This window comes from Coloeus monedula, assembly GCF_965178545.1.
Source record: "Coloeus monedula genome assembly, chromosome: 22".
NCBI classification, from domain to species: Eukaryota; Metazoa; Chordata; class Aves; order Passeriformes; family Corvidae; genus Coloeus; species Coloeus monedula.
This window is the reverse complement of record NC_138802.1, coordinates 4,138,419-4,163,719: the sequence shown is the minus strand read 5'-3', so window position 1 is coordinate 4,163,719 and position 25,301 is coordinate 4,138,419. Positions and strand designations below refer to the sequence as shown.

Sequence of the window (25,301 nt, the reverse complement as noted above, 5' to 3'; positions counted from 1 at the left end):
CAGCAAACGATGGCTTCATGGGTAAAGCGTAACACAAAGCTGCTTCATCAGAGTGACTCCATAATGCCCAGCCAGGGAAATGCTGAATGAGTCCGAATGCTGAAGATCAGTTTACAGGACAGGGTGCAAGAGCCAGAGAAGGCTGGCTGGCGAGTTACCTGTTGCTCTGAGAGCTGAAATGGTCTGTGGGATATTTAAGACAAGGGAGATCTTGCCTTTTTCCAGATACCTCATTTAGGCAGCAAAACAAAAAAGACAGAAAGGCCCAATAAGAACGACACCCGAGAGCACGCGGTCTGCAATTTAATACACACATCTGAGCTCCAAATACATTCAGCCCCTGCAAGAGGTAAATGAAAAAAGAAATTACTTTGAAAACTCTTGTTGCAGGTACAGTGACGCATATCCCAATATGACATTTTCACACATCGTCCTGAACTCAAACAAATGGGACTTTCCTACCCCTTGAAATTTTCCCCCATTCTCAATCTTACTAAGAGGTGTGAGAAACCAGGTACCTCAATGCAATGCCTGCTGCACGGCACAGATTAAAACCACATAAAATATACAAGTCCCAGATGCACAGGCGTAGGAAAAGGTTTGTTGCTAAAATGCCAAAAGAGGGAAGAGTATGCAGAGAACAACAAAACATGGCAGATGTTGTTTATTCAGGTATGAAATGCAGCTGTACTTACCAGAGAACTGACTTGGGGGAGCTACACACTTGCTCCCCCAAAACTGGAGAGCAGCATTTAATCAAACCATGAGAACATGGCAGGGTAAGGGGGTCTATTTGTACATGGAAGGTGAATGAAGACAGTTTTTATTACTCATGGTCACAGGTAACAAGTGCACTTGTTCCACCCCAGGGAGCAACTTTTGCTGTAGGCAGAAGGTGCCTCACTGGTCACCACCTAGTGATGGGAAAGACTCACTCCTTGTGATCTGCTCCAGATCATCTCCTGCCAAGGGTAGGGCAGAGAGGGTCACACTGCAAGCAGCTGTGCTATTTGTTCAACTCTACATCCAGACTGGGAGCAAAGCTCTCTTCTTCAGGAGGCTACAGTGGATAGTTTGACTGATACGCAGGCAAACATTTGTGTAGTGGGGCATGGTGAGTAGCTGAAATCCCTCCACTGAAGCAGGTCTCCTTAACTGTTGCTTAAAGGCAACAGCAACTGGATGGGGTTTTTTTCCCCTAAAAGGTATTTTAATTTCTACTGCAGAAGGATAACAAGTCTTGTCTCACAAGAGTTGGCCAGTAAAATCTCCTGCCTCTCCTTCTTTACTGATCCTGGTGTAATGCCACCCAAATAAATCCAGGAAAAAAACAAAAAACCAATCAATCAATTTGGAAAGGTTTTGAAACTGAAACCCAGGAGCAAATGCTGTGACCATTATCTCCAACAGCACGAGTACAGAAAACACCCTGCTCGTGTATTACAGACAGATACGTCCGCAGGCATTCCCTCAGCACGAGGGGCTGTGTCAGCCTGTGCACATCAGCAGGCCTGGGAATGCTCTTCATGTGTGTGCACACCAGCAGCAAACACACAGGGTGTTTACCAGAATGCAGAGCAGCAAAGAATGTTTTGCTATTACAGACTTACTTTGGCAGAACAGTAGTCAGTACATTTTGAGATAGCTCACAGTTTACTTTTTCCAGACAGAGAGCTGCCCCATTTCCCCATCAATCACACATCAGTGGTCACTCCAGGCAAAACCTGGAAATGCTATCAAACTTCCAGAATTTGCTTCCTGCTAATTTCTCATATGCTGTTCCACACGCAAAGCCTTCAAAGTGCAACAACTGTTTCTCCTCCAATACCAGCCTCTGCTGACAGCAACCCCTGCCCTCAGGGCACGTCTAGGCCTTTGCCCTCATTTCATCCAATTCCTACTTCATCTGTTACTAGTAAAAACTCCAAATTTTAACTTGTAAAGAAACGAGGACACACAACAAAAAATGGTAGCATAGAAGTCACAGTCTGGAAACAAATGTCATCAGCTGCTGCTTCTTTGTTAGCCTAAATAGTTAAACAAATAATGGTGGCTCCAGCAGGCTTTAGCCCAGCTCATGCTCTCACACTCTTGAGCCTTGAAAATGATCTCTGCAATTCCAAGTCAATAAAACTCCGTGATCAACAACGAAGTTTTCTTTACAGAACATTACATGGAAGCAGGGGTCCAGGCCACCCCTCCCTTGCTGAAAACAGGAGCAATAAGCACACAAACAGTGATGTTTCTGACGGCAGTTTTTGACAAAAACCCTGCTGCCCTAATGACCTCTCAGGTGCGAGATGGAACAGAGCAGCCTGCTGGCAGCTGAGGCACATGCCTTGAGAGATCTGCCATGGAATTCTCTCACTGATACCTGAAGATTTTTAGCTTTTTCATGTATTTGTAGCTTTGCAGATTTTTAATATAGAGTTTTATAGTTTCTAGCACCTTCTTACCCTTTTTCACACTTTAAAACAATAGCTAATCCTTTTGAACATATTATGTCACATTCTTGAAATTCTATTTAGTCTTATTTTCAAGAAAAGAATTTCTAACAAGGACATCTTGTTTTGCACCAGTGAGAATGAAAACAAGATACAGGGCAAAGAACTGGAGACACTCCAAGGGGCAGGCCCAAGGGTGGGTCACCATAGCCTCCTACTGGATGCACCTGCTAGACAGACTAATTAATTAACCTTATAAAAATTGTAAAAATCCTGTACCACATGTGCCCGTACCTACATTTTCCACATCTGAAAACTTTCATTAAAGAACTGCTCTTTATATTACCATTTTAATATTGTTTGGAAAGCTTTTCTTTTGATTCCAGGCAGCACCACCCCTTGCCACCCTGCTGTCATGCAGCCAACCAGCCACTAACATGACTGAACACACAGGTGAGTGGGCTCTTCATGCTGAGAATGAGACTCCCAACAGAAGCTCTCTTGGCACTTACTACAACACAGTTACAGCATCTTCACGTCTTTTTTTTTGTTTGTTTTCCTTCCCAATATGTGGATTAACAAATGAGAGAAACAGCTGTCAAAAAGCTGGCCCTATAAGGCAACCAGATGTGTCACTTACCAAAGACCAACTTCTAGAAGATAAGCACTGGTGCTTAACCACCTTTGGGAGTAAAAAGCAGTGTGAGGAGCTCTTCTGCTTCCATCTGGCTCAGGCAGAAATAAACACCCATTTAGAGCAGGCTGCACTTGTACTGCAGCTTCCTATGATCTACCCTGAATGCTGCTGCAGACCATGACAACAGAACTCACTGAGTGTGTCTGAGTGCAGACCCTGTCAAATTCCAACATCTACTCACAGCCCTTTTGGATACTGAAAAAATACCCCACCGACAACGCCATCTAAGCATGCCCATGATGAATATACATGTCCTTTTTCACACATTCATGCATTGGTAACATCTACTGCAGAGCTCTGTCCTGTTACAAAAGCAGCAGTGTTAGTCATTGCAGTAGGGTTAGTTTATACAGGATTCTTTCATATAATTAATGGAGGTGAAACTTACTGGCATATCTCGGCCGCAGCCCCATGCAAGCAAGCAGAAAGCAAATATATTTAAAATGGAAGAGAGGAACTGGCTAGCAGGCAGCTACACTCACCCTTTTGTACAGCCTATGGTCCACCAGAGGGCTTCAGAGTGCAAAACAATACCAAAGAGCCATTAGACACACATGGCAACAACCGTACCTTACCCAGAGCTTCACTTCAGGGAGGAGGAGACAGCACTTCTGCTTGCCTGGAGAGAAAGAACCCTTCCCACTCCTGCCTACGGGACTCCTCTTTACCAGGGAAAAGTAGTCCTGTGTTTAGGTGCTTTAGGGCAGAAAGTTATAAGCAAGTAGAAAAAACTCAACACTCTCATCCTCGTGGCATTGCTAGCTGCATCCTGCCTTCCTTTGCAGCAATCATCTCTTTTCTATCTCATTCCAAATGCTACTCCATAGAAAACACTGCAGATCATAATCCTGGCTTAGCAATGCTTTAGATACCCCCAGAAGAGTAAAAGTTTCCAACAAATCAGAGAAAGAATAGGGGATATGAGGTTACCTTCCCAGTGCAAGCTGACTGTACCATACATGAATTCAGCTCACCAAATCCAAAACCATTTGGAACTCCTGGATTTCCTTGCAGCTCTAGATGTGTCACATCTGGGGATCACTAAGTAGGGGGAGTCTTCCCAAAATCATTAACTGTGCAAGCTTTGGTTCTGCCTCAGGATGTGTTAGCGGCCAGCTTCAGGCTGGAAGTTAGTCAAGTACAAGCTGACAGGTTTGGGCACCATGGGAAGATGGGTGAAGCTCTCCTGGGAGGCCAGGAAGTTTCTGTTTCTCATTCTCAACAAACAACTGTGACAAATCATGTTGATACCGTGTTATGCTGATGCATGTTCTTTACCTGATTTTTGAGAATATGACAACAGATGGATAAATATGGGGGTTTTGTTCAAAGTCAAAAGGAAACAATACATGTCTGACAGTCAGAATGACTCCTGCTGATGAACGATCCCTTTTGTCTCCATGACACCGAAGAATATTTGGCTACTACAACTCCAACATCTTCTCTAAGAGTATATTCAGCTAAAACTTACACCTTTTCTGATTTTCATCAACATCTGTGCATCTGCTACTGAGAGCTCCAACTGCAGAACCTCCCACTAACTCTCCCAAAACACCTGAAATACCTTCTGCTCAGGAAACAAACATTCAGTTCAAGAGATCAGACCCCTGAGGTGATCAGAATGACATCTGAGATATTAAGCCTTTGTGCCAAAAAGTTACTAAGCAAAATAGGACAAGATGACCATTTGAGCTCTTCTGAATGCAAGCAGAGAAAGAGTTCTCATAAATGGCTTAAAGTAGACTTTGATCAATTTTAAACAGGAAAAGAACCCCACCAAGCAGACGGTTGCCAGGGGAAACCCTGAATAAATTTCACCTCAAGGCTACAGAATAAGCTCTTGAGAGTAATTTTTTGGCCCAGCAACAGAATTTGCTCATGGACAAAAATCTAGGTTAAACAATTCCATTTTTTGAAGGTTGAATTTCTGAATTTTAAGAATTTACTGTCTTCTCACTTAGCTCACTCTCCTTACAACAGACTGCAACTGGCATTTGCAGCCTCTTCCCCCAGCTCTATCAAATGACAAATCTGCTACAAGACCCTGTTTGTTTGATGCTCCTGTGCATGCTCTCTTTTCTTTCACTCCCTCAGATTTTCCAAAAATAGTTGTCATTTTCTATCCCTTGCACTGACAAGGCACTGTGGTTTAACAAGTGGCTTCACAGTGCCATTTTTATACTACAGAGCATTAACTAACATTAGGTATTAGCTGTTATGGCTCACCCCTGGATGTTCAGAAGCTTGGATGGCTGAAGTGCTTCCTTCTGGAGACTGGGGCTTTCTTAATTTCTTGTTTATAGCAGCAGTGTGCTAATTTTGAGCAATACAAGAGGAGACTGCAATGGGATTCCAACAAGCAGAAAAGAGTATGTGAGGCTCTTAGCCCAAGTTCCTGTGCCATCCTCATCAGCTGTACCCTGAGTGTCACACTGGACACATGGGAAACTGAAGGGATATAATCAGGAGGCTTACACAGAGGTGATCTGAAACTTACTTAGCATCCTAAGCTTTATTACTCTACCCTTAGAAAGAGGTAGGCAAGAAAAGTCAAGCAGGGAGGAATAATGTCATTATTAAGACACAAAGAAAACTCAGAAAGCTTGAGGAAGAGCAGGTGAGAAGGAAGCAATTCTACCTGGTACCCCAGTGTACCTGCACCACAAGGCAGCTCAGAAAGAGGGTTGCAGAGCCAGGTTTGGGAAGGAAGGGATGCAGGTGCTGTTGCCAGGATATGGCTGTGCCAGGGGAAGTGCAGGGACCTGCCCATCAGGACAGGGAGCAAAGAAGCAAACAGATCAGTCTGAGTCAGCTGAGATGCTGGAGCAAGTGAAGCTCTGTTCTATTAAGCAGATGATCTGCATAGTTTCCAGTATTATATTTCCCTTTACAGTTGTTTACACAAGCAAAAGGCTTCCAATTTGTCTTTAAAATCCTGCACGGCAGTAAAGTTCTAAGAACTCGATTTGCTCAGAGTTTGTCACTGACTGCAGAGAGCAGAGGGACCAGATCCCTGTGTGGTTCCAGCAGCCTGAGGAACCCAAGGGTCAGCGAGATACAAAAGCAGTGTGACCCCAGGAACACAGATGCAGCTCAAGTGAGCAGAGCATGAAGTGTACACGCTGTTGGAAAACGTCTTCCTGCTTGCTAGAGCTTTTTTGCCAAGCAGGAGGAAAATGGGGAACGAGACCCAAATCTGTCACATTTCTAATCAGTTCCATAAATCTGGTAATCTTATGTATTTTTCAAGCAGATTCTGAATGCTGCTTTTGTCATTTTGGTAAGTCTTACTTTCACTTTTATAATTTACCAATGCCACAATGCTCCTGTTCAAATTTTTTAATTACTAATGATAGTTACATTAACACAGTTTTAAACTCTCATGATTGCTTGGAGAAAGTATGTGACCATAACCCTGTTATCATTTCTATTTTAGAAGGAAAAGCAAGGCAGTTTTGAAACATTGTTAACATCTTCAGTGGAAACAAGTCACTTCTTCACTTTGTTGCATCCTAGCCAAGAATCATGGATGAATTACCAAGCAACCGAAGTGCCCGTGGACACGGACAGGACTGCACTGCTGCAGAAATTCAAGCGCTGCGCAATGTGATGTGAGCCAGAGAGAGCCTAATGACAGTAAATCTCCCCTGCTCCTGAACTTCTGTCTGGAACACCCCAAGAGCTAAATCCAGCCTGCAGGGATGCCCAGAGCAGTGACCACACTGCTGGAGAGAGGAGACTGACCCTGGGTCTGGCCTGCAAACTTTAGTGGTGCAAATGAGCAGAGTCTCTCTACAAAGGGAAGAGGAGACACTGAGAAAGAGGAAGGCAATGAGCTGAAGTCAAGAACTGTTGGAATCATGGGCAATTTAAGCCCTGCAGAGTCTGTGTTACTCAACAGCTGGAGTCTTAACTGAGCCCAGTTGGGAGTGCATGGCACATCCTGGATGTTGGTGGGAACCCCAGGGACACAGCCAGACCGGCGGCATTCTCTGGGCCTGTGCCTGAGTCGGCTGCAAGAGCCTCTGTCAGGCTGACCCCAGAAACTCCCTGGATGGAGTTTCCCTGGAGCTCCCCCAGGGACTGCCTGGATCTCAAGCAGATCTGAGAGGATACAGAAGTTCTGAACCTCCAGGACATGCTGCACAACAAACGCAACAGAACAAACCCTTTGGTCTCTTCCATATGCCCTGATGAAAGCAAGAAGTCGCTTGTGCTTCTTCATCAGTAACTGTGGCTGTTTCAAGTGCACTTGGAATCAGCCTGGGAACTACAAAGCCCTCTTTCTTGTCCACACATGTTACTTCCCACTGAACCTGCAGGTAAAATGTACTTCCATAGCATAAGCCACACTGACCTTCTGCAAAGTGCAGCTTTGAAATCCTGCAGTAAGGACTGAGTCTGTTTATAAAATCAAGAGGCTATCACATGCCTCTCTAAGAGCTCTCCTTGTTAAATGTCACTGGGCTGAACTAAACATGCTTCAAAATGCATCAGGTGTGACCAGCTCCTGAGGGGATGAAATGCATGGGTAGTGAGAATGGAGCGGGCAGAGTCAGAAACACCGGAATTCACCGCTGTCTAGGCAAAGTCCCACTTTGCAACTTGATCATATAAGGGATCCTTTCAGCTAAAAACCAAAGCAAACACCCTGCTGATATGGCAGGGCTAGCTGCCACAGGGGAGCACTCTGGAAAGCCTGTGTTGTTCCCACACTGGCAGAAGCTGGTTCATCTTCATGTCTGTGGAGTGGCTGATGTGAACTAACCTGTGCTGCTCTGCTGCCACATCCCACCTACCCACATGGAAGAGAACACGCACTTGAGGAGAGCCAACCAAATGATTCTGTGACCAAACTAAAAGCATTTCCAGCACACACCAGATGTCATCACATTTTGCACTTTCCCACACACCATGAATGTTCTGTGCAGCACTCAGAAGCTGTAGCTATGATTTAACAAACTTTTTTTTAGACTTCCCCAAGTCAAACCACCTGGACTGCTTTACATTATAAGCAATGGAGCTGTACACAATTCTCTTTCAGCAACAGTCCTAAATTAAAGATTTCACTTTTGACAGTGCATCCTGGAAACAGCTCGGCTTTGTTCTTTGATTAGAAGATCTGCAGTGAGCTGGTTCCATTATATTTACATTGCATTCATTGCAGACACACTTGAATACTGTCACATTGCTCTAAGGAAGGGCAGATACCAAAGATAGTGTCATACCTGTGGCGGCAGCGTCGTAAAAACCGCATAATCTTGCGAGCAGCTTGATCCTGCTTCTTGGTAAGCAGACTGCTTCTAAACACAAAAAACCCCAACACTGAAGTGTAGGCAAAACTGGGGAAGAATACTACTAAATGCAAGAATAATTATCCTATGAACCACAGTCCTTTTCCCACTGGCCTTTGTCTGTGAAGCACAGCACAGCCTCGAAGAGCATAAAAACAACATACAAAGATCCCAGTAGCATCAACACCCCCGGGGCTCACCTGAGTTTCTGTTGTACGATGGTGGCCGCCCGACGGTTTTGCCTCCTCTTGCCACACTCTTTGTAGCTGCGATAGTACTGCTGGATCAGCATCGCGGCTCGTCGGCTCTGCTGGAATTTTTTCTGCTCATAATAACTTCGGAATTTGCTCTGGATAAGAATGGCAGCTTGCGTCATCTTTTTATAAAGTGCATACTACAACAGAAACAAAGAGAAGCTGAGGCATCCCAGTAAGACCAGCAAGAAGCAGGTTCCTACAGTGAAAGACTCTTGAGCCACTAAGACATGATGCGAAGTAAACGAGTATCTACTCCCTGACTGGGAATTGTATGAGAAAATGGCGACAGCAAACTGGAACAACCGTAAGATTAGGGGCAGAACTCTGTCTGCATCAAGAAAAAAAACCCCAAAACTATCTGTTTTGCCACCTCTGGAATAGTCTGTCTGGATTAATGGAATCATAGAACAGTTTGCGTTGAGAGGAATCTTTACAGGTCATCTAGTCCTACCCCCTAACAGGAACGGGGACATCTTCAAGTAGATCAGGCTGCTTAGAGCCCCATCCAGGGATAGAGCATCGACCACATCTCTGAGCAACCTGTGCCAGTGACTCACCAACCCCACTGTAAAAACCTTCTTCCTTGTATCTAATCTGAACCTACCCTTTTTCAGTTTGAAACCATTACTAGTTGTCCTATTGCAACAGGCCCTACTAAAAAGTCCCATCTTTCTTAAAAACCAAACCACCCCAAAAAATCCCCAAGACCACAACAGTTACAAGTCTAATACTGAGCCTAAGACACAGGCAAAACTAAATCTCATCAGAAATCCATAACAAGCATCTACTGAACTCATAAATCTTCATGAGCGGCCACACACTTCCCAAGTTACATCTAGCACTGTATTATTTCTAGCCCTGTGATCCCAAGTAAAGCAGGCACAAACTCTCTTAAAATAAAATCTTCATTCTAGGTTCTTTTCCTCTCACAGCATGCAAGGCGATAACCACTTAACAGAAACCGTGTGCATTCATGCATATTTTTAAGTCCTTTCTAAGACAGAAATGTAGAATAATGTATAGAAGTTGCACTCATATTACTGTAACAGAGGTTTTCAGTGTTTGCTAATATTATTTTGATATGTTTTAATACTTTCAAAGCTGATGTGTCTATTGTTCCTGGGTATTTTATCAGCTTTGACTTCTGGTCACTTTATCAGACAGATGAGTAGCAGCTACTGCCCTGTACAAGGTAACATCCTAACACATCTCAGTATTTTCCACTCTGCTGGGACCAAAAACCCCAAAAGCAAACAAACATCCCCCCCAACAAACCGCGAAGCAAAAACCCCTCCAGTATCATCACAGACCACCATTTACCAAATTTCACTTTTTGGAATTGAAGCAGTCATTAGGAGCAGTTATATTTTGCCATTATTAATTTCTATTGGGTTGTTTCCTTCTTTCTTCTTTTTAACATTTTTAAATTAATGGATCAGATTGTGATTTTAAATTCACTGTTTTAAGTAAGTCCACTCATGGGCTGGTCATGGTTTTCCTTCGAATTTTTTGTCCAGATGGGACTTCTGTGGCTGAGTTACAAACCCCTGAACAGAAGGGTTCAAATACAAAACCGTGCCATGAGCTGTGACTGTTCCAAACCAGTCACAAGCCTGCGCTGATCAGTGTGGTAACAGATCAGAAGAATAAGGCATGTGAAAGAGAAATCAGCAGTCACTGGGTAGACCAGACCCCAATATGTTTGCATTCAACTCTAAGACCTGAGTAGCTGCCCCTGTCCTCCTCTTGTTCCCTTCTTCTGGGAAGGGGATCAGTGGAGATGTCACCTAAACTCCTCCCCAAAGGGGAAAGCCGTGGTGAGCTCAGTGTCCCAGAGCCCAACCCACTTGTGCTGACAGAACAGTCCTCCAGACACAAAACCACAGGGCAGGGGGAAGCGGTGGATGGAAGATCACCCCAAGGACATATTCTCTCAGGAAAAGCACGCCTTGCCTCCTGGTAGCCCTGAGAAAAGCTCAGCTGATTCTAGAATCTGACAAGAGCAAGATGTTGCACAGCTGGGAAACCCATCTTTACAGAAGGAAATTATTGACTGTGAACAGTTTAAGACTGGCATCAACAGTTGTGCCTCCAGCATGAGCAGCAATGCACTGAGATGCTGATCTTAGGAATTCAGCACACAGGCATTTCAAAGGTGAACGGTCAAAATACTTCAACAGGCAAGCACAATGCAGAGGACATTGGCTGCACGGGTGAGATAAATGTTTTGTGCTCCCCAAATGCCAAGGCAAAGGTCACCAAGAGACAGCTGATCAGGAGCACTAAAGGAAAGCCTGTCCTCTGGAAACTGGCTGCAAAGCGCTCCCAGCAGCTCAGCCCATCCCTGCTCATCGGAGCTGATGCAACTGTGGCACAGCAGTCCATACACAACTCCCAGAAGGTCTGGTTTGTCAGTGATTTCTCAACCACAGGCATTTATTAGTGGACACTATTAAAAGATTTCTCCAAAATGCCAGGTTCTCCTTGTTTATACTAAGTGGGAAAGTTAGTGACCCATGGGGAACTGTTTCCAAAATAGTGTTTGTATTTGTATTACCTTCAAGGCTATCCAAGTAAGCTTGGGGAGAAACAGAAAAATACATAGTTAATGTTAGTTCTGCAAATAAAGCATGAAAAAAAAAAAAACCAACTAACCAAAACAAAAAGACCCAAACAATCCTCTCCTCTTTCAAAAAGAGGCAATTCCAGAATCCAAGACAAAGCAATTTGTCAAGCAGTTTTTGAAAGGAATTAATCTTCCCTTACTACAGGAAGCACCACTCCAGAATGAAAGCCATGTGATGGGTTGGATGTGAACCACAATGTAGTCACCTAACACTAGGAAGGCTTCCCAAATAAATGTTTTTGAGGGTTGTAAAAGAGCACAAGTCTTGCCTCGCTTTCTGTAACATGTTGCCAGGCATTAGACAGACTGTCAATCAGGGTAGAGTGCAAAGAGGGATGTGGGCTCTAGCCCTCACCGAAACAAACAAACAAACAAACAACAAAAAAACAAAACAAAAAACCCAACCAAAAACCAAAAAGGAAAGGTATCTTCTTTTTCTGGGGTTGAGAACTCAGCCTGAAAACATGTCTCCAACCAGCGTTTGGAGAACAGTCTCAGTCCTGGAAAAACTTGCATCAAGCTACAACATGTGACTTCTCATAGTTTAAAAGTTTAGTATGTACAAAATAAAACAACCTGGTTTTCATCTTCACCTTTATCAAAGGCAAAACCAACTTCAATTTCACAATGAAATTTGGCAAGCAACTAGTCAGAGAATAGTCTCCTCAGGCTACAGCATGCATAAAGGCCAATATGGAATACATCACTGTCCTCCATCTCACAGCAAAAACACAGGCATTACCACAAAATAATTTCAAGGATTCCCTCCAAAATTAAGATTCAGAACACGAATTTTCTTCCCTTTTCAATTTTGCCTGAGCAACATACTTCATTACTGCATGCTGAAAAGCATACAAGAGGAACAGGAGGATAATTCCCACTACAAAGGGGTATGTTCAGGGCACTTACATGCGCTTCATAAAATTTCACTTTCTTGATTACCTGTTTGTACTTTCGGTAGCAACGCTGAATAACAGCAGCGGCCACCTCCTGCTGTTCCCGGAGAGGACGACCCTGTGTGGAGAAGGAAAGGAGCAGCATCAGTCAGAGTGCACCAAAACCCACGACAGGTGATGTGGCTCTCGGCTGCTCGCAGGGCAAACCTCTCCTATCAACACTACCTAGTCCAACTTAGGCCTAGGCATTTCCTGGAGTTGTCCCTACTGTCAACTCACATAAGGAACAAACCTTCAAAATGCATCCTTACGCCAAGTGGACAACTAAGCAGAACCTCTGGGCTACATTTTGAGGATGTGCTGTGTGAGTGCTGCTCTGGCACAGCAGGTGTGCCATGGCATGGCATGCACTCCCCATACAGTTGGGCAAACATCAACAAGCAAATGCCAGAAGCTTGAAAAGGTTACAACAGACACTGTATTTTTGTCCCCAAAGTGGGTACTACCCACATTTTGGTTTGTGACAAATTATACTCTCTCTCACACACCTGACAAGGAAGACACTGGACGTTTGGGCCACATACCTTGTATTTCCTGAATACTGTCTGGACGAGTTTGGCAGCTTCATAGAGTTCTCTCTGCTCATGATCAGACAGAGTTAACTGTGCAAACTCATTTTCTACCTTCTCGCTGGTGGATGCACTCAGAAATTCGGACCAGTCTGCTGCCGAGGGAAGGCTGGGTTTCTCAAAAGCTATTTCACTGATTGGTGAGCCTGCAGGGCTCAAGCTGGTGTTCGAAGAAGGGGTCAGGGGTTCACTATACAGACTTCTGAAATACCAATCACAGTAGGAATTATTGGCTTACAAAGCACTTGGGCTGACATCACAGATAAGGACAACAGCATTTCTGAGTTCAAGACAGAAGTTTATGCTCCCCTCCGTCTCTCCAAGCAACATCCCACACGGCTGAGCCTGCCTGTACTGCACTGCACGCATGTGGACTGGAATGAAACCCCCATTCCATGAATTTGTAGCTGTGCTGGCAACAATACACCTGAGCCCAAGAGTGTCCCTGGGCCTGCCAGACCAGAACTGAGTCTCACTGAGACCTGGCATCTGCAGGCTGAAGAGTCAGAACATGCTGCCCGCCCAGCATTCACACCACACCAAAACCCAGAGCAAGCTCACAGCTCTCACTGACCTGATCTGTGCAGCACTGGGCAAGTGATCGACATCAGCAAGGTAACTGGCCAGCCAGCTCATGGTGGTGCTCATGGCAGCACTGTCTGTCCTCTCCACCAGCAGTGATTCCATTGGCACAAAATTCTCCCGCTTGATCCTGTCAGGCGTAGCTTCAATAATGTGCTCTGCAAGTGTCATCATGTTCACCTGTCAAGGGGGAAAGAACAGCAAACCTTTGCTGCCTGGTAGAAGGTGCCTTGTGCTTCCACATTACAGCCCAGCTTTAGACAGAATGCCCCATTTTCCCCAAACCTGTGGAAGCTGGAGTCTACTGTTTGTCGCAGGAGTGGAGAGAAATCCATTAACCAGCGCTCATTTGCTTTTCTGCCTCTTCAGACCAAGCACTGTAGGGTTTCATATTCCCCAGACCTCTTATTTTCCTTTATGGGGAGCCCAAGAGATCTGGTGAAAGGTCTCTGATCCCTCCCTCTACAGTATTGACAGGTGTCACTAGTATGTTATTTCCAAAGGAAAAGTGACTTTGCCACTCTTTTGCCAAGATGTAAAGTACAGCATGACAGAACAATAAAGGCATATCAAGAGAAGTTAAAAATCTTGGGATAAAACATTGTCAGGAATCCTTCTGAACGATATCCCTCAGAGCTCAGCAAGTTTCATAGGAATTTTCAACTCAAGAGAACAGAAAACTGTTCTTGTTTTGCAATGCCAGAGGAGAACATTCAGAGATGCCAAGGCAGAACAGTTAAGGCTGTGTTCCCATTATCCATTTGCTCAGACAACCACAGTACCTTTCTTCCAGTGACTACTTCTCATGTGTCTCTCCTGCTTCTATTTTTATTTCCTCTATTCCATACCTAGTGGGATTCTTCCTCCCCCAAACCCACTGTCCCTCCCATTCTCCACTCTTATTTCCTTCCCTCTGAAGTGCAGTGGCTTGGCCTGCAACCACAGCACTACATCTCTCACATCTTGTCTTTGTAGGGACTGCTGCCCTGTTCCCACAGGACTATTGGGTCACCTGAGTCACATGCACTGCTGTGATCAGGAGGCGCCACATCTCCCTTTTTCCTTGCAGAACTGCAAACAATTTTGTGCATTCTGTACATTGTTGAAGTGTATGCCAGTGCACAACCCTAACCATTAGCCTTTATGTTTGGGCTGAAATTGGAAGAAAATATACATTGACTGTGTGACCACCTCCTTCCTCAAAGCACAATTCAGATTCTCTAGAGGCCCCCATGGGAGTTTCTCACAGCCAGGATCCTCTGTGCAGCCTCCATGCTCTATGAGACTGCAGATCTTGGTGCTGTGGGTGTGTTTACCTGCAGTTCATCCATGTGGTGTAAACAGTCCTCATCCCCTGCGTTGTCCCTGTAGGACAAGAGTTCTGCATCCACCATCTCCCTGTCGGCCATCATCAACACATTCATCTGCTCCCGCTGGCGCAGCCGATGGGCCACAGCGTCCTTCCCCAGGGCAGTACCCTTCTGGCTCCCTGCCACCTGCACTGCAGACACACCAATATAAATGTCTTTTGGGTTCCATTTGATGCCTGCTTGGCTGCCAGAGCCCCGGTACCCAGTAACTTCTGGGATGTGCTGGGAGAGCTCCCGGCCATAGTCCCTCAGCCCTTCACTGGGGCTGATTGTCTCAGTGGAGGATTGCTTGGAGCTGGAGCTCTGCTTCCTAATGCTTGGCTGTTCCAGGCTCAGTGCAGTGGAAAGCAGCTTCTCTTGCCGGGCTTGAAAATACTCAGGGCTCAGCTTATGCTTTTTGGGTGCAGGGTAATCTTTCTGAGTCTCACTGCTGTAATAGCTGGAAGGTTCTGATCTTGGCCGCCTCAGCTCTGTAAACAAATAGATCAATGGTCAAAACTAAACATGCAACCCATGATTCCTATAGAAACAACAACAACTGCCTCAGGCCAAAGTTTGTGCTGTGCTCTATTGACAGCTGAGAGGATGTGCAAAGGGAATAACAAACACCCAGGGAGGATACTGGCTCAACCACTCCTAAGATACACAAGTCTTTCCAAAGCAGGCATTCGCCCCTCTTCCTGATGCTTATGCAAGTGTATGGAGGACAAGAAAATAATTAAGCATGGACAGCAGGGCTACAGGTGGCACCTGCTGCCCAGGTGAGCACCTCGTCCCCACAGTTTCTCATGTTAAATGTCAGCAAAACCGTGCATGCCCTCCAGGATGTTTTACCTGTGTTTGTACTGGAAATCACTGTGACTCCCTTCTGAGGCTCCTGAGAAGCAACAAGCTCACTGTGCCATTGGGACACCCAGTTCTCTGTGCTGGAGTCTGTGCTCGAGGGGCACTGAATCCTGGGGTTTTGCCCGAGCTGAGTTTGCTCATCTCGCTGTAGCTGCTCCAAGCACTCCGCCAACTTCACGTGGCCCCGAGACCGAGCAATGGCCAGTGGCAGTCTCCCGAGGGAGTCAGGAATGGAGATGGCTCGGCGGTCCCACTTGTACAGCACAACAGCTGCATCCATGTGGCCCAGGGCACATGCCCACATCTAAAGAAGAAAACGTAATTGACCCACCGGGTGACTTGCCTTCTCCTTTCTTGCTAATGCAGTGGAATCTAGTCCCAGCTCAAGGAAAAACTATTCTGATAAACAAAACCATGACACGCCCAAAGCCAGCAAATGACTTTTATAAATGTCCCAGCCTGACAAAAGGCCAATATAGAGGACTGAATACATGCTATTCTCTCCTACAACAGAGAAACCTCCAACTGACAAATCAAGCTGACAGTTTTGTTTTGGGGGTTTTTGTGACATTGACATCACTGCAGAGACAGAACAGCCTCATACACAAAGGAATCTCTCAGGTCAGAAACATGCAGACAGGACCAAAGGTTGGGAACAATAAAATCAATACTCTGTGTTGTAAACTGGCAGTTCTCGTTCCATCTGCTTTGGCTTTTTTGCTTGTCTAAGTTCTCAGTCATGATTTCATGATTCCAGTGACCATGACAGTTTATAACTTTACAACCTCTACAGTTAAACAGTCACAGAGGACAATGCGAAAGAAAGCATGGAAAGTTCTTTTCCCAGCATGAGAGTGGAGACTAGATTCTGTGTAAAACACTAACCAGAACCATCTGTCTTGTCCCCTTTCCTCATGTTTCTCAATGATGAGGTTTTGTTCTGTGTGTTCTCTCTCAACAAAACACCAGGAAGCTGACAGTACCATGTCTTACCATGCACACAGCAGGGACACACAAGGAACATCTACATTCCAGAGAGCAAAACACTTAAGGAAAATAACACATCAGAAAGAACTCCACAAAGGGCCCTCAGACTCTCTCAGAAGTTTCAGACTCTGCTCTTACCAGAGGAGTGCAGGAGAAATGATCCACATTCAAAGGGTCAACTTCCAGCTCCAGATCAATGCTGTCTGCGTGTTTGGTGCTGCAGGGGAAACAACAGAAGGAATGATGCTCTGTAGCCTTGCCAGGACCATTGTCTAAGCACAGATTTATCCAAAGCACTGTACCACAGAGAAGTGGCCATGCACATGCCCACAAACACATGTACTTACTACAGTGCCCCCACCACAGACACACGAAGAGCATGATACGCCCAGTGACTGGACTCGCTCTCAAGAGACAGGTCCCATCAGATCAGGAGATGGAAACAAGTTCAGGGGCTTGACTCTTTGTACACGACAACCAGAAATGTGGACAGAGCAGAGTTTATACATGCTCCTGCCATGCCTGTATTGACATCCTAGAGTCCAGTGGGCTGGGTCTTACCGCCATTTGATGAGGGTCTGGATGAGAGTAGCATAGCCCTGGGCAGCGGCTAGATGGAGCAGTGTCATTCCTCGGAAGGTCTTTGAATGGATCAAGTGTTTGGACTTTGCCCAGCACGCACGACTCATCATCTTCTCGCACACCACCACCACGCGGCTCTCAAAGCAGCTGCCCAGGGTCCCAGTCCCAGAAACGCACTGAAACACCACACACATCCCAGTTTAACCATGGAGAGGAGCTGCAGCTTGCCCTGAACAGGCAGCCTTCAGCTTCTACAAGTACTGAGACAGTGACAAACGCGACCAAAAACCAATTGCTGTTAGACACCCACAAACTAGACTTGTTATTTAGGACAAACTATAACCCTTTCCAAACCCCACCCCCCAAAAAAACCTCTGGTAAGAAAGCATAAAGCTGTCGCGTCTGGACACAGCAGGGTTCATACCTGCACCTGTGTTCCACTGTTCCCATTCCCATTGCTCCCGCCTCCTACTCCTTGTTTGTGTTGCTGGGAGCCTGTCATTTCAGCCATTCTCCTCTCCATCTGCTCAAGTCGTTCCAATATGGACATCCTGAACTGGTTATCTAGTTTGGAGAAAGCCAGAGTAAGGACATTTCCATGGAAAGGAAGCTCAGGTTTTGACAGACAACTGCAGAAAGTCACAAATAGCTGTCCTGGAAATGATGGAGGAGATTTGCGCTGCTTGCACACGCACACTTGCCCTGCAGTATCCTAGCTCTTCAACTTCCTGCAGCAACTTCAACTTCCTTTGATTGCAATTTCAGAGAACTTCCTTACAGAAAACAGAAAAATGCAGGCAGAAGACAAATCCCTTTCCTTGTGAGTCCAGCTGTATGCACACAATACTAGGGGGTAATGCAAAGTCTTTCAAACACAAACTAAGAAAATATACCTATTCAGAGAGCATTTCAGTAGGATCATATCTGTCATTTTAGTCACCCCCCTTACTTTACAAGAGTCCTGAATTCAGCTTGGCTTGCCTCCTGGAATCATGCAATAATGGTACCTGGAGAAAAAAAAGACTCCTCTGCTTCCTTCTGTACTTAGGAAAAGGAGCCTATAACAGGGCACTTGCTCCTTCCCTGGCAAGCTCCCTTTTTTGGAGAACAGCTTCAGCCAAGTGCCAGAAACAGAACTACCAGAATCAGCATATGGACGCTGACAATCCTGTAACACCATTCTGGAAAGCCATGCAACTCTGGAGCCCTCTGGTCCCTGCAACAGTCTCAGGGCTGTGTTACTGATTTTCCCCTTGCTGCATTGTAACATAGCACTATCCTACAGCTGCTAAGGCTTGAATGGTGGAGCAGGGAGGTTCAGACAGGTTAACAGATCATTGCTGAACCTGATGCCGTAGAGATCAACTGAGGCAATGATTGTCTGGATAGAGCCAGTCAGTGCAGAGGGAGTGGCTGCAGATGCAGAACTCTTTCTGTCCTGTGACCCATAAGGGATAAGTTTCATGCAGCTCATGTGAAGCTGGGCAGGACTGTTTTGTGGATAGTGAGCATTTAATGAATCTTGGTATCATGCTAACAGCACATGCAGTAAACTGGGGGGGAGAGACAGCCCTTGTCCTGGTCAGTGTCATGCATCCATGGAGATGGTGTGGTGGTGCAGAACACCCATAAACCCAGAAGCAAGCCCACTGACAGCACCAAAACAAACAAGCTCTGATCAAGTTTTAAACAAGTCAGTCTTCTGACTTGTTTAAAAGAAGAACACAGAGCCCTCCCTGGAAGGCTGTAGGAGTACTTGTATGCTACACTCCAAGTTACAGCTCTCACTAGAGGGTACTGGAGAGACGTGGATCTCTGTTGTACTGCACTAAGTACCATATTGCAGACCACTGGTACAAGACAGCTCAGGTTCACTGGCTGGAGACATTCCCTTCTCACCAAGAGGCTGCTGTGGTCTGACAGCAGGCAAGAGCTCCATGTCCTTCTGGCCAGCTTCAGCATCCCACCCTGGCTGCTCAAGAGCCAGGGACAAAGGACTGTAGCCAGCACCTCCCATCCAGCCTCATCTCAGAGGTGAGCTCACTAGTCCAAAACATTTATTATTAGTGCCTTACCAATCCTTCAGTTGTCCTGTTAACTGCAAAGCCCCTGGGAAAGGACTGGCAGTTACGTGACCGAACACTCATGGCGCTGATGCGGTGTCAGGGCCCCGTCCCCGAGCTGCGGTCAGCACACGGCAGCAACACAAGCCCTGTTTGCCCAGCAAATCTTTGTTCCAGGAGTGCTGCAGTGTGCTGCAGTGCAGTCCACACCGCTGTCTCCTCCCTCCCCATTGCCAGGCGGAGCACGTCCACTGCAGAGACTGACAGAGACCTGGCCCTGCTGAGCCGTCCCTCCCGCCTACGGCCTGTGCAAACACAGCTGCAACAGCTCAGGCACCTGGAAAAGTGGCCACGCTTGCCCTGCAGGGAACGGCCCTGCTCCACACAGGTAATGCCACTCTCCCTAGCTGGGTACCAGCACTTGCATTTATTAGAGCTGAGAGCAGCAAGCCATGCCGGGTATCGCATCTGAGCCCTCAGCCTTGTACAGGCAGAAGTAGCATCTTTGTAAAAGAAGAAATTTGGCTTGAACCAGTGTAATAGACCAACAAGCTCAGGACTAAAAGATTCTGGGGATTTGCTCCTTCTCATTTAGGGGTCAAGAGAGAATAATTCTGTACATTTGGAAACAGAAAGAGAACTATTCCAGTGAAATGCAGTAGTACAGATTACTATTTTCACCCTCTTTGGGTTTTTTTCAACCTGAAACTACTGTGGAACAGAAATGGAGGGTCCTCTGTTTGTGACTATTTTCCAAGCTCTTCTCTCTGGGCTTTATGATCTGTAACATGTAAAGCCTCCACCTTTCCTAATCCCAAACTAAGGACACTGCAAACTTCCTGTCAGCTTTTGTCAGAAGAGTGAAGTTACCAAAGGTACATCTGTCATCCACCAACATCCCCGGAGAGAAATTGTAAGCCAAAGAAAAGAAAGCAGGGAATTCTTAGGAAACAGAATTTGAAACAGCATCTGGTACTCCCACGTATTCCTATTCAGACAACTGGCAGTGCTCCTGGAAAATAATAAGAGCAGGACTAACTGATTCTGACTGGATCAGGCATTTTAGAAATATGCTGCTATTGGTAAAATGGAAGTAGAAACAAACATTCTGGAGCGCCAGCACAGCGTGGACAGGGCCAGAGCCCTGTCCGTGTCTAGCAGAGACCACCAGAATTCACCCAGATCAGGGTGTACCCCCAAATCGGAAAGCTCCAGGCAGCAAATGAGGTAAGTGGGGTAGCAGTGCAGAGAAGGTATCTTTATGCTGCCCATTTTCCAGGTGACCAAAATTGTGGCCTAAGCAAGCCACAACTGATGACAGTTCCAAAATTATTTATGTATAGTGTTTTCATGATTCTGTAGTATCAATTACACCAAGATGCCCTTTCAAAAGGGACTGGTCACTTGAAGTGCATGCACCATGCTAGTCTACCAAAAAACCAAATGAAACACCACAACAAAATAACACCACCACCTACAACAAAAACAACAAACCAACCAAAAAAACCCAAACCAAACCACAAAAAGCAAAAACATGGGGGGGGGGAGGGGGGAGGCAGGCGGGAGTAGGAGAGAGACCACCTTCACCCAAGGTTTCTCCTGACCTCAACAATGAGGTGAAATGCTCTTCTCCCACACCGAATTAGAAGCATTTTGGACCATGTCCAGCCAGTTCACACTCACGCTGATGAGCCAACAGATGTACCTTGCAATAACTGAGAGAAGGGCTACAAGAGCCACACTGCTGAACATTACAGGTATCACTCTGAGAAGTTCAAGACCTTTTATCCTGTATTATTTCTCATGTTTTTAGTCACAATCTTTTCTGTCTTGCTCATTTCAGGGCCGCCTGCTTAGAAGGCACTGAAGTTACAGGAACAGTTTCCACATTCTTGTCTTTTACAGCCAACAGAGGATCTCATGACAAGCAAGTCTCTTGCAGTGCACTGATGAGATGAGAGATGAGAGCTCAACAGCATAAAAAAAAATCACTGTCCAAATAAGCTTTTCTCCGGCTACATTGTACAGGAAATCTAAACAGCCTGAGCCCAAGGAGATGTCTTGCACTGGAAGCACCCTCACTCTGTCCAAATGCAACAAAAATCCATGTGGATACAAACACACTCACAATTTTATGCTTTTGCCCAAAAATTCTGCTTTTGGTGATAGAATTTAATATCTTTTTGTGAGCTAAAAAGTTAAACATGCAAATCTGTGCATTTATTGAGTTTTTCCATTACATATTAATCGAAAAAATGTTTTAATATTCTTTAGGAAGCTACACAGACTGTTTCTGCAGCCTTCTTCAAGGCTTCCTCCACCAAAGGTGATGAAAAAAACCACATTTCTGTATCTCCAAGACACAGAATAATCTCACAGAAAATATTGTGAACACTCTATCTTTCCTGGAAATTATTCATCTTCAAATTTTACAATATCAATGTCACACCAAAATTACTTCTCACTATCTTCCCCCTAGCATAACAAGGAGAGGTGGTGGCTACCCGAGGGGAGCTGAACTGTCCCAGCAGGGAGGGACTGGGAGGAGCTGCCTGGTCAGATTTTGACCAGCACTAAGCAGCTGGTTTGAGTCTTGTACTAATTTCCCTAAAACACAAACCATCTTTTAAGTGCAGAACAAGCTTCATTTTCATCTGAACTGTAAGAGAGCCTACTACTGATCACAATAATGATAGCAGGCTATGCACTGAACATTTCTAAAGATGCAAAACTATTCTGGTACAAATCCTCTAAGGATACATGGTTGTTTACATCAGCTAGCATCTTACAGAGTTACAGCCTGTATGCTTGCACAGTTACACCCAGACAACCTGGATATTGTTTCACATTACCTTTTTTTTGTTTGTTTGCAGGGTTGGTTTAATCCAGTGCTGTTTTCTTAACCCAGATCCCTTCACAATTTAAATTAAAGCACACCTGTACCAACAGCAGGCACGGTGAGTGGAAAATGCAGCGAGCAAAGGAGTTAATTTCATCTCCAAGATTCTGGAAGCCACACCTCCATTTTCTCCATTGGTGTCCTCCAATAAACACTACATTTCCTCAGTAAGAATCTGAACAGATGCCAGCCATTTACGTGACCCAAGTTTTCACTGGAGGCTGCAGAAGCACGTGCCTCGTGCAGCCTGGTAACAGCTCCTGACTGCACAGACCCTGTATTGACAAGGGAGCCAAAACACAGCACTTGCAAACACTTCACCTACACCCCCACGACAGCCCCTCCTCCACACAGCTCTCCCCACTGCTGCCTAACCCGAAGGCCTCTTCCAACAGCAGGATTTGTGTTTTTGAGCTGTGCACACAGTGTCCCCCACGGGCAGGCACAGCTCAGAGCATTGCCTCTGCCCACACTTTATTACAACAGGTAGTAAAGGCACACCTTCATCAATCATCAGTTCTGCACTTCCTTTGTTTGGTACCCAAAATACCACCATGGCCAAGGGCAAGAAGATACCAAGGCACAGCAGTAAGTGACAAGCCCTCCTTTGCTTAACAGGCCAAGAAATGAGCACAGAGAGCTGCTTTTCTCATCTCTGCACACTGCTGTACTGGACAAGAACACATCCCACAGGATCTTCAGTCCTTTTGCCAAGCAAGCTTCAAACAGCAAGAAGCTGTCTGTGCCACACATGACTTGGCAGTGCAGCCAGAACTACTACAGGGGAAATATTAATACAGATGAAAAATAAACTGGCAGTTCTTCGGAGCCAGTGGTGTTTACACCATTTGCTCTTTTTTCACACTCTCACCTGGAGGTCTGGAGATTTTTGCCATGCTGCACAACCAAATGACAGACGGTATCTGGCTGGAAGGACTACAGGATGAGGGTTCGTGACCTCCTGCACATTCCACTGGGGCTGCATCTGCCCAGCATATAATTACTCCCCCCACAGAATTCTAAACACTGAGCTAACAGTGGTGTGCTAGATCTGCATGTGCATGTGTTCCCAAGCACTGTGCTTAAATACTCTGGTGTGGAGGAGCCACACTGAGGGCTTTGGCTTCCCAGCCTGCGCTGTTTCTTTACCAGCAGCTTCTGCGTTAAATCATCCCCTGCACGAGCGCACAGACTGAACTGAGCAAGTGTGACAGCTGAGCACTGTAAAAAAAGCCATGCAGCATGAAGACATTTTTCTGTTTTGCAGAGCAACCCAGACACACCATATTCTCTCATCCAGCACAAGCTGTGGGTGGGGATGGAAGCAGTCTAAGGCCACGTCACTCACAATGCCACTGCTCTGTTTCTATTTTGCAAATCATTTGTCACTGGTCAATAAAATCTTGCTCAATTCTTCTGTACAGTACAAATCCTGAACATCTTCCATGTTGCAGTATCAATCTGATCATTTAATGCTGATTTCTGAGGTGTCATTGTTGCAGGAACAGCTGTTTCTGGAAGCAAACTGCAGTGACATCCTCAACGCACCCTAAGAAAACCTCTCTTTAGCAGTAAGTTATTACAGGTCATGGTCTCTACCAGCAAATGAAAGCATTTAAAATTCATATTCTAGGACAAATGCTATTGAGGCAGGTCACTTCCAGGGCTTTTGATCAGTGAGAAATGCCACAACTACTGAGGCACGAGATGAGGAAAACACTGTATTGTACACTCTGAGCCTAAGCAGCAACTGAAGAAACCCCACGCTTTCACCCAAGCAATGAACACTACTGGGCATGGGCAGGAATCATGAGGTCATCCAGACCTGCACACACAGGTACTGGCAGTGATTTTAAGCCAGAAATCCACCTGCCAGGGCATGATTCCTTACTGTCAACACTTTTCCCATAGTTCTTCCAGTGCTGTAGGACTTCAGCTATTACTGCCATGCCATCTGGGATTACTCTGCTCCTCTCTGTCATCCCCAGTAGCCAGTGCTCCCTCAAAATAGGGTACTTCTCTACTTTATCATGCCATTACTAGAGAAGAGAAGCAGGAGGGCTGCTCAGGCTGACTGTTCCCCAAGTGGCAGTCTCTATACCAACAGCAATAAAGCACTTGCTGCCCTATTTTTCAGGCTTCTCTTCCCCAGGGCTTTGGGAGGGCAAGATTTTAATGCTATCCAGGAACAGCTGCTTCAGGAAACAAAGGAAGGTGTTAAACATGTACTTTATATATTTTAGAGGTAGGGAACACTGCTAAAGATAACGCTTCTTGTGCTATTTTGTAATTTGTATAAAGATTTGGCTGCCTAAGGTCAGTCTCCACCTCTCAGGTCAGAAATTGGCTGTGCTTCCTGTATGTGCCAATACTATGAGAAATGTACATGAAAAATGCTCATGGATGTGTACAAAGAGCAACAGCCTGGGAGGACATGCTGTGCTGCTGCTCACTTGCCCAGTTCTACTAACCCAGGGCTCTGGAGACCTCCTCTTCCAAGGGCTACATATTAAAGGAGCTATAAACAGGAAAAAAGCATCACATGCCACACTATGCAGTATCTGTGCTTGAAGTACTGTATATGGCATGTATGTATGCATATAGTAACAATTCTGACCCAAGCTTTCTCTCCTTAAATCTGCAACCTCAAGAATCAAAATAGTCACTCTGAAATCATCAGACTGAAGAGCAGCATACTATAAAATGGCCTCATATTTGCTGCAAAGGTAGATAAATAGGAATTGCTGCAAGCTGCAAAACTGTGAAGCACTGGAACAGGTCAGCAAGAGAGACAGAGATCACCTTTCCTGGAAGCTTTCAGAAAGTCTGACATCAGTCATGTTTACCCCATCTAAACTGCAAGTGGTCTACACAGTCTCCTGAAGCCCTCTTCCTAGTCCTGCTCTTTCTGGCAAAGCACACTGCTAAACAAGTTTTCCAATAACGCGATGCGAAGCAGGCGTGTGCCTCCAGCATCCCTAAGATCCCCAAGAAGGTCTGGGCTACCGACCTCCTCCTGTGCCGTACCAGCCCAGAACACGAGGCTGTGAGCTGGAGGCGCTCCGATGTAATCTGTCCTGCTGCACACGTGATGCTACAATTAAAGTGCTGTCACAACTCGGAGCCCGC

General features: G+C 45.6%; 1 protein-coding gene across 1 annotated transcript in view; it reads right to left on the bottom strand.

The window, feature by feature from the left end:
* Positions 1-25,301, bottom strand: part of CAMTA1 (calmodulin binding transcription activator 1) — a gene marked incomplete at its 3' end in the record, with an annotated part of 231,869 nt that overhangs the window by 5,818 nt on the left and 200,750 nt on the right. Inside the window, exons 12-23 of the mRNA XM_082295872.1 lie at positions 17,635-17,774; positions 17,190-17,386; positions 16,767-16,845; positions 15,630-15,945; positions 14,742-15,265; positions 13,418-13,605; positions 12,799-13,045; positions 12,261-12,332; positions 11,250-11,270; positions 8,636-8,829; positions 8,370-8,444; positions 3,624-3,654 (exon numbers count right to left, since the gene is read on the bottom strand). Coding sequence (XP_082151998.1) covers positions 3,624-3,654; positions 8,370-8,444; positions 8,636-8,829; positions 11,250-11,270; positions 12,261-12,332; positions 12,799-13,045; positions 13,418-13,605; positions 14,742-15,265; positions 15,630-15,945; positions 16,767-16,845; positions 17,190-17,386; positions 17,635-17,774 — 2,084 coding nt within the window. The remainder of the gene's footprint in view (positions 1-3,623; positions 3,655-8,369; positions 8,445-8,635; positions 8,830-11,249; positions 11,271-12,260; positions 12,333-12,798; positions 13,046-13,417; positions 13,606-14,741; positions 15,266-15,629; positions 15,946-16,766; positions 16,846-17,189; positions 17,387-17,634; positions 17,775-25,301) is intronic.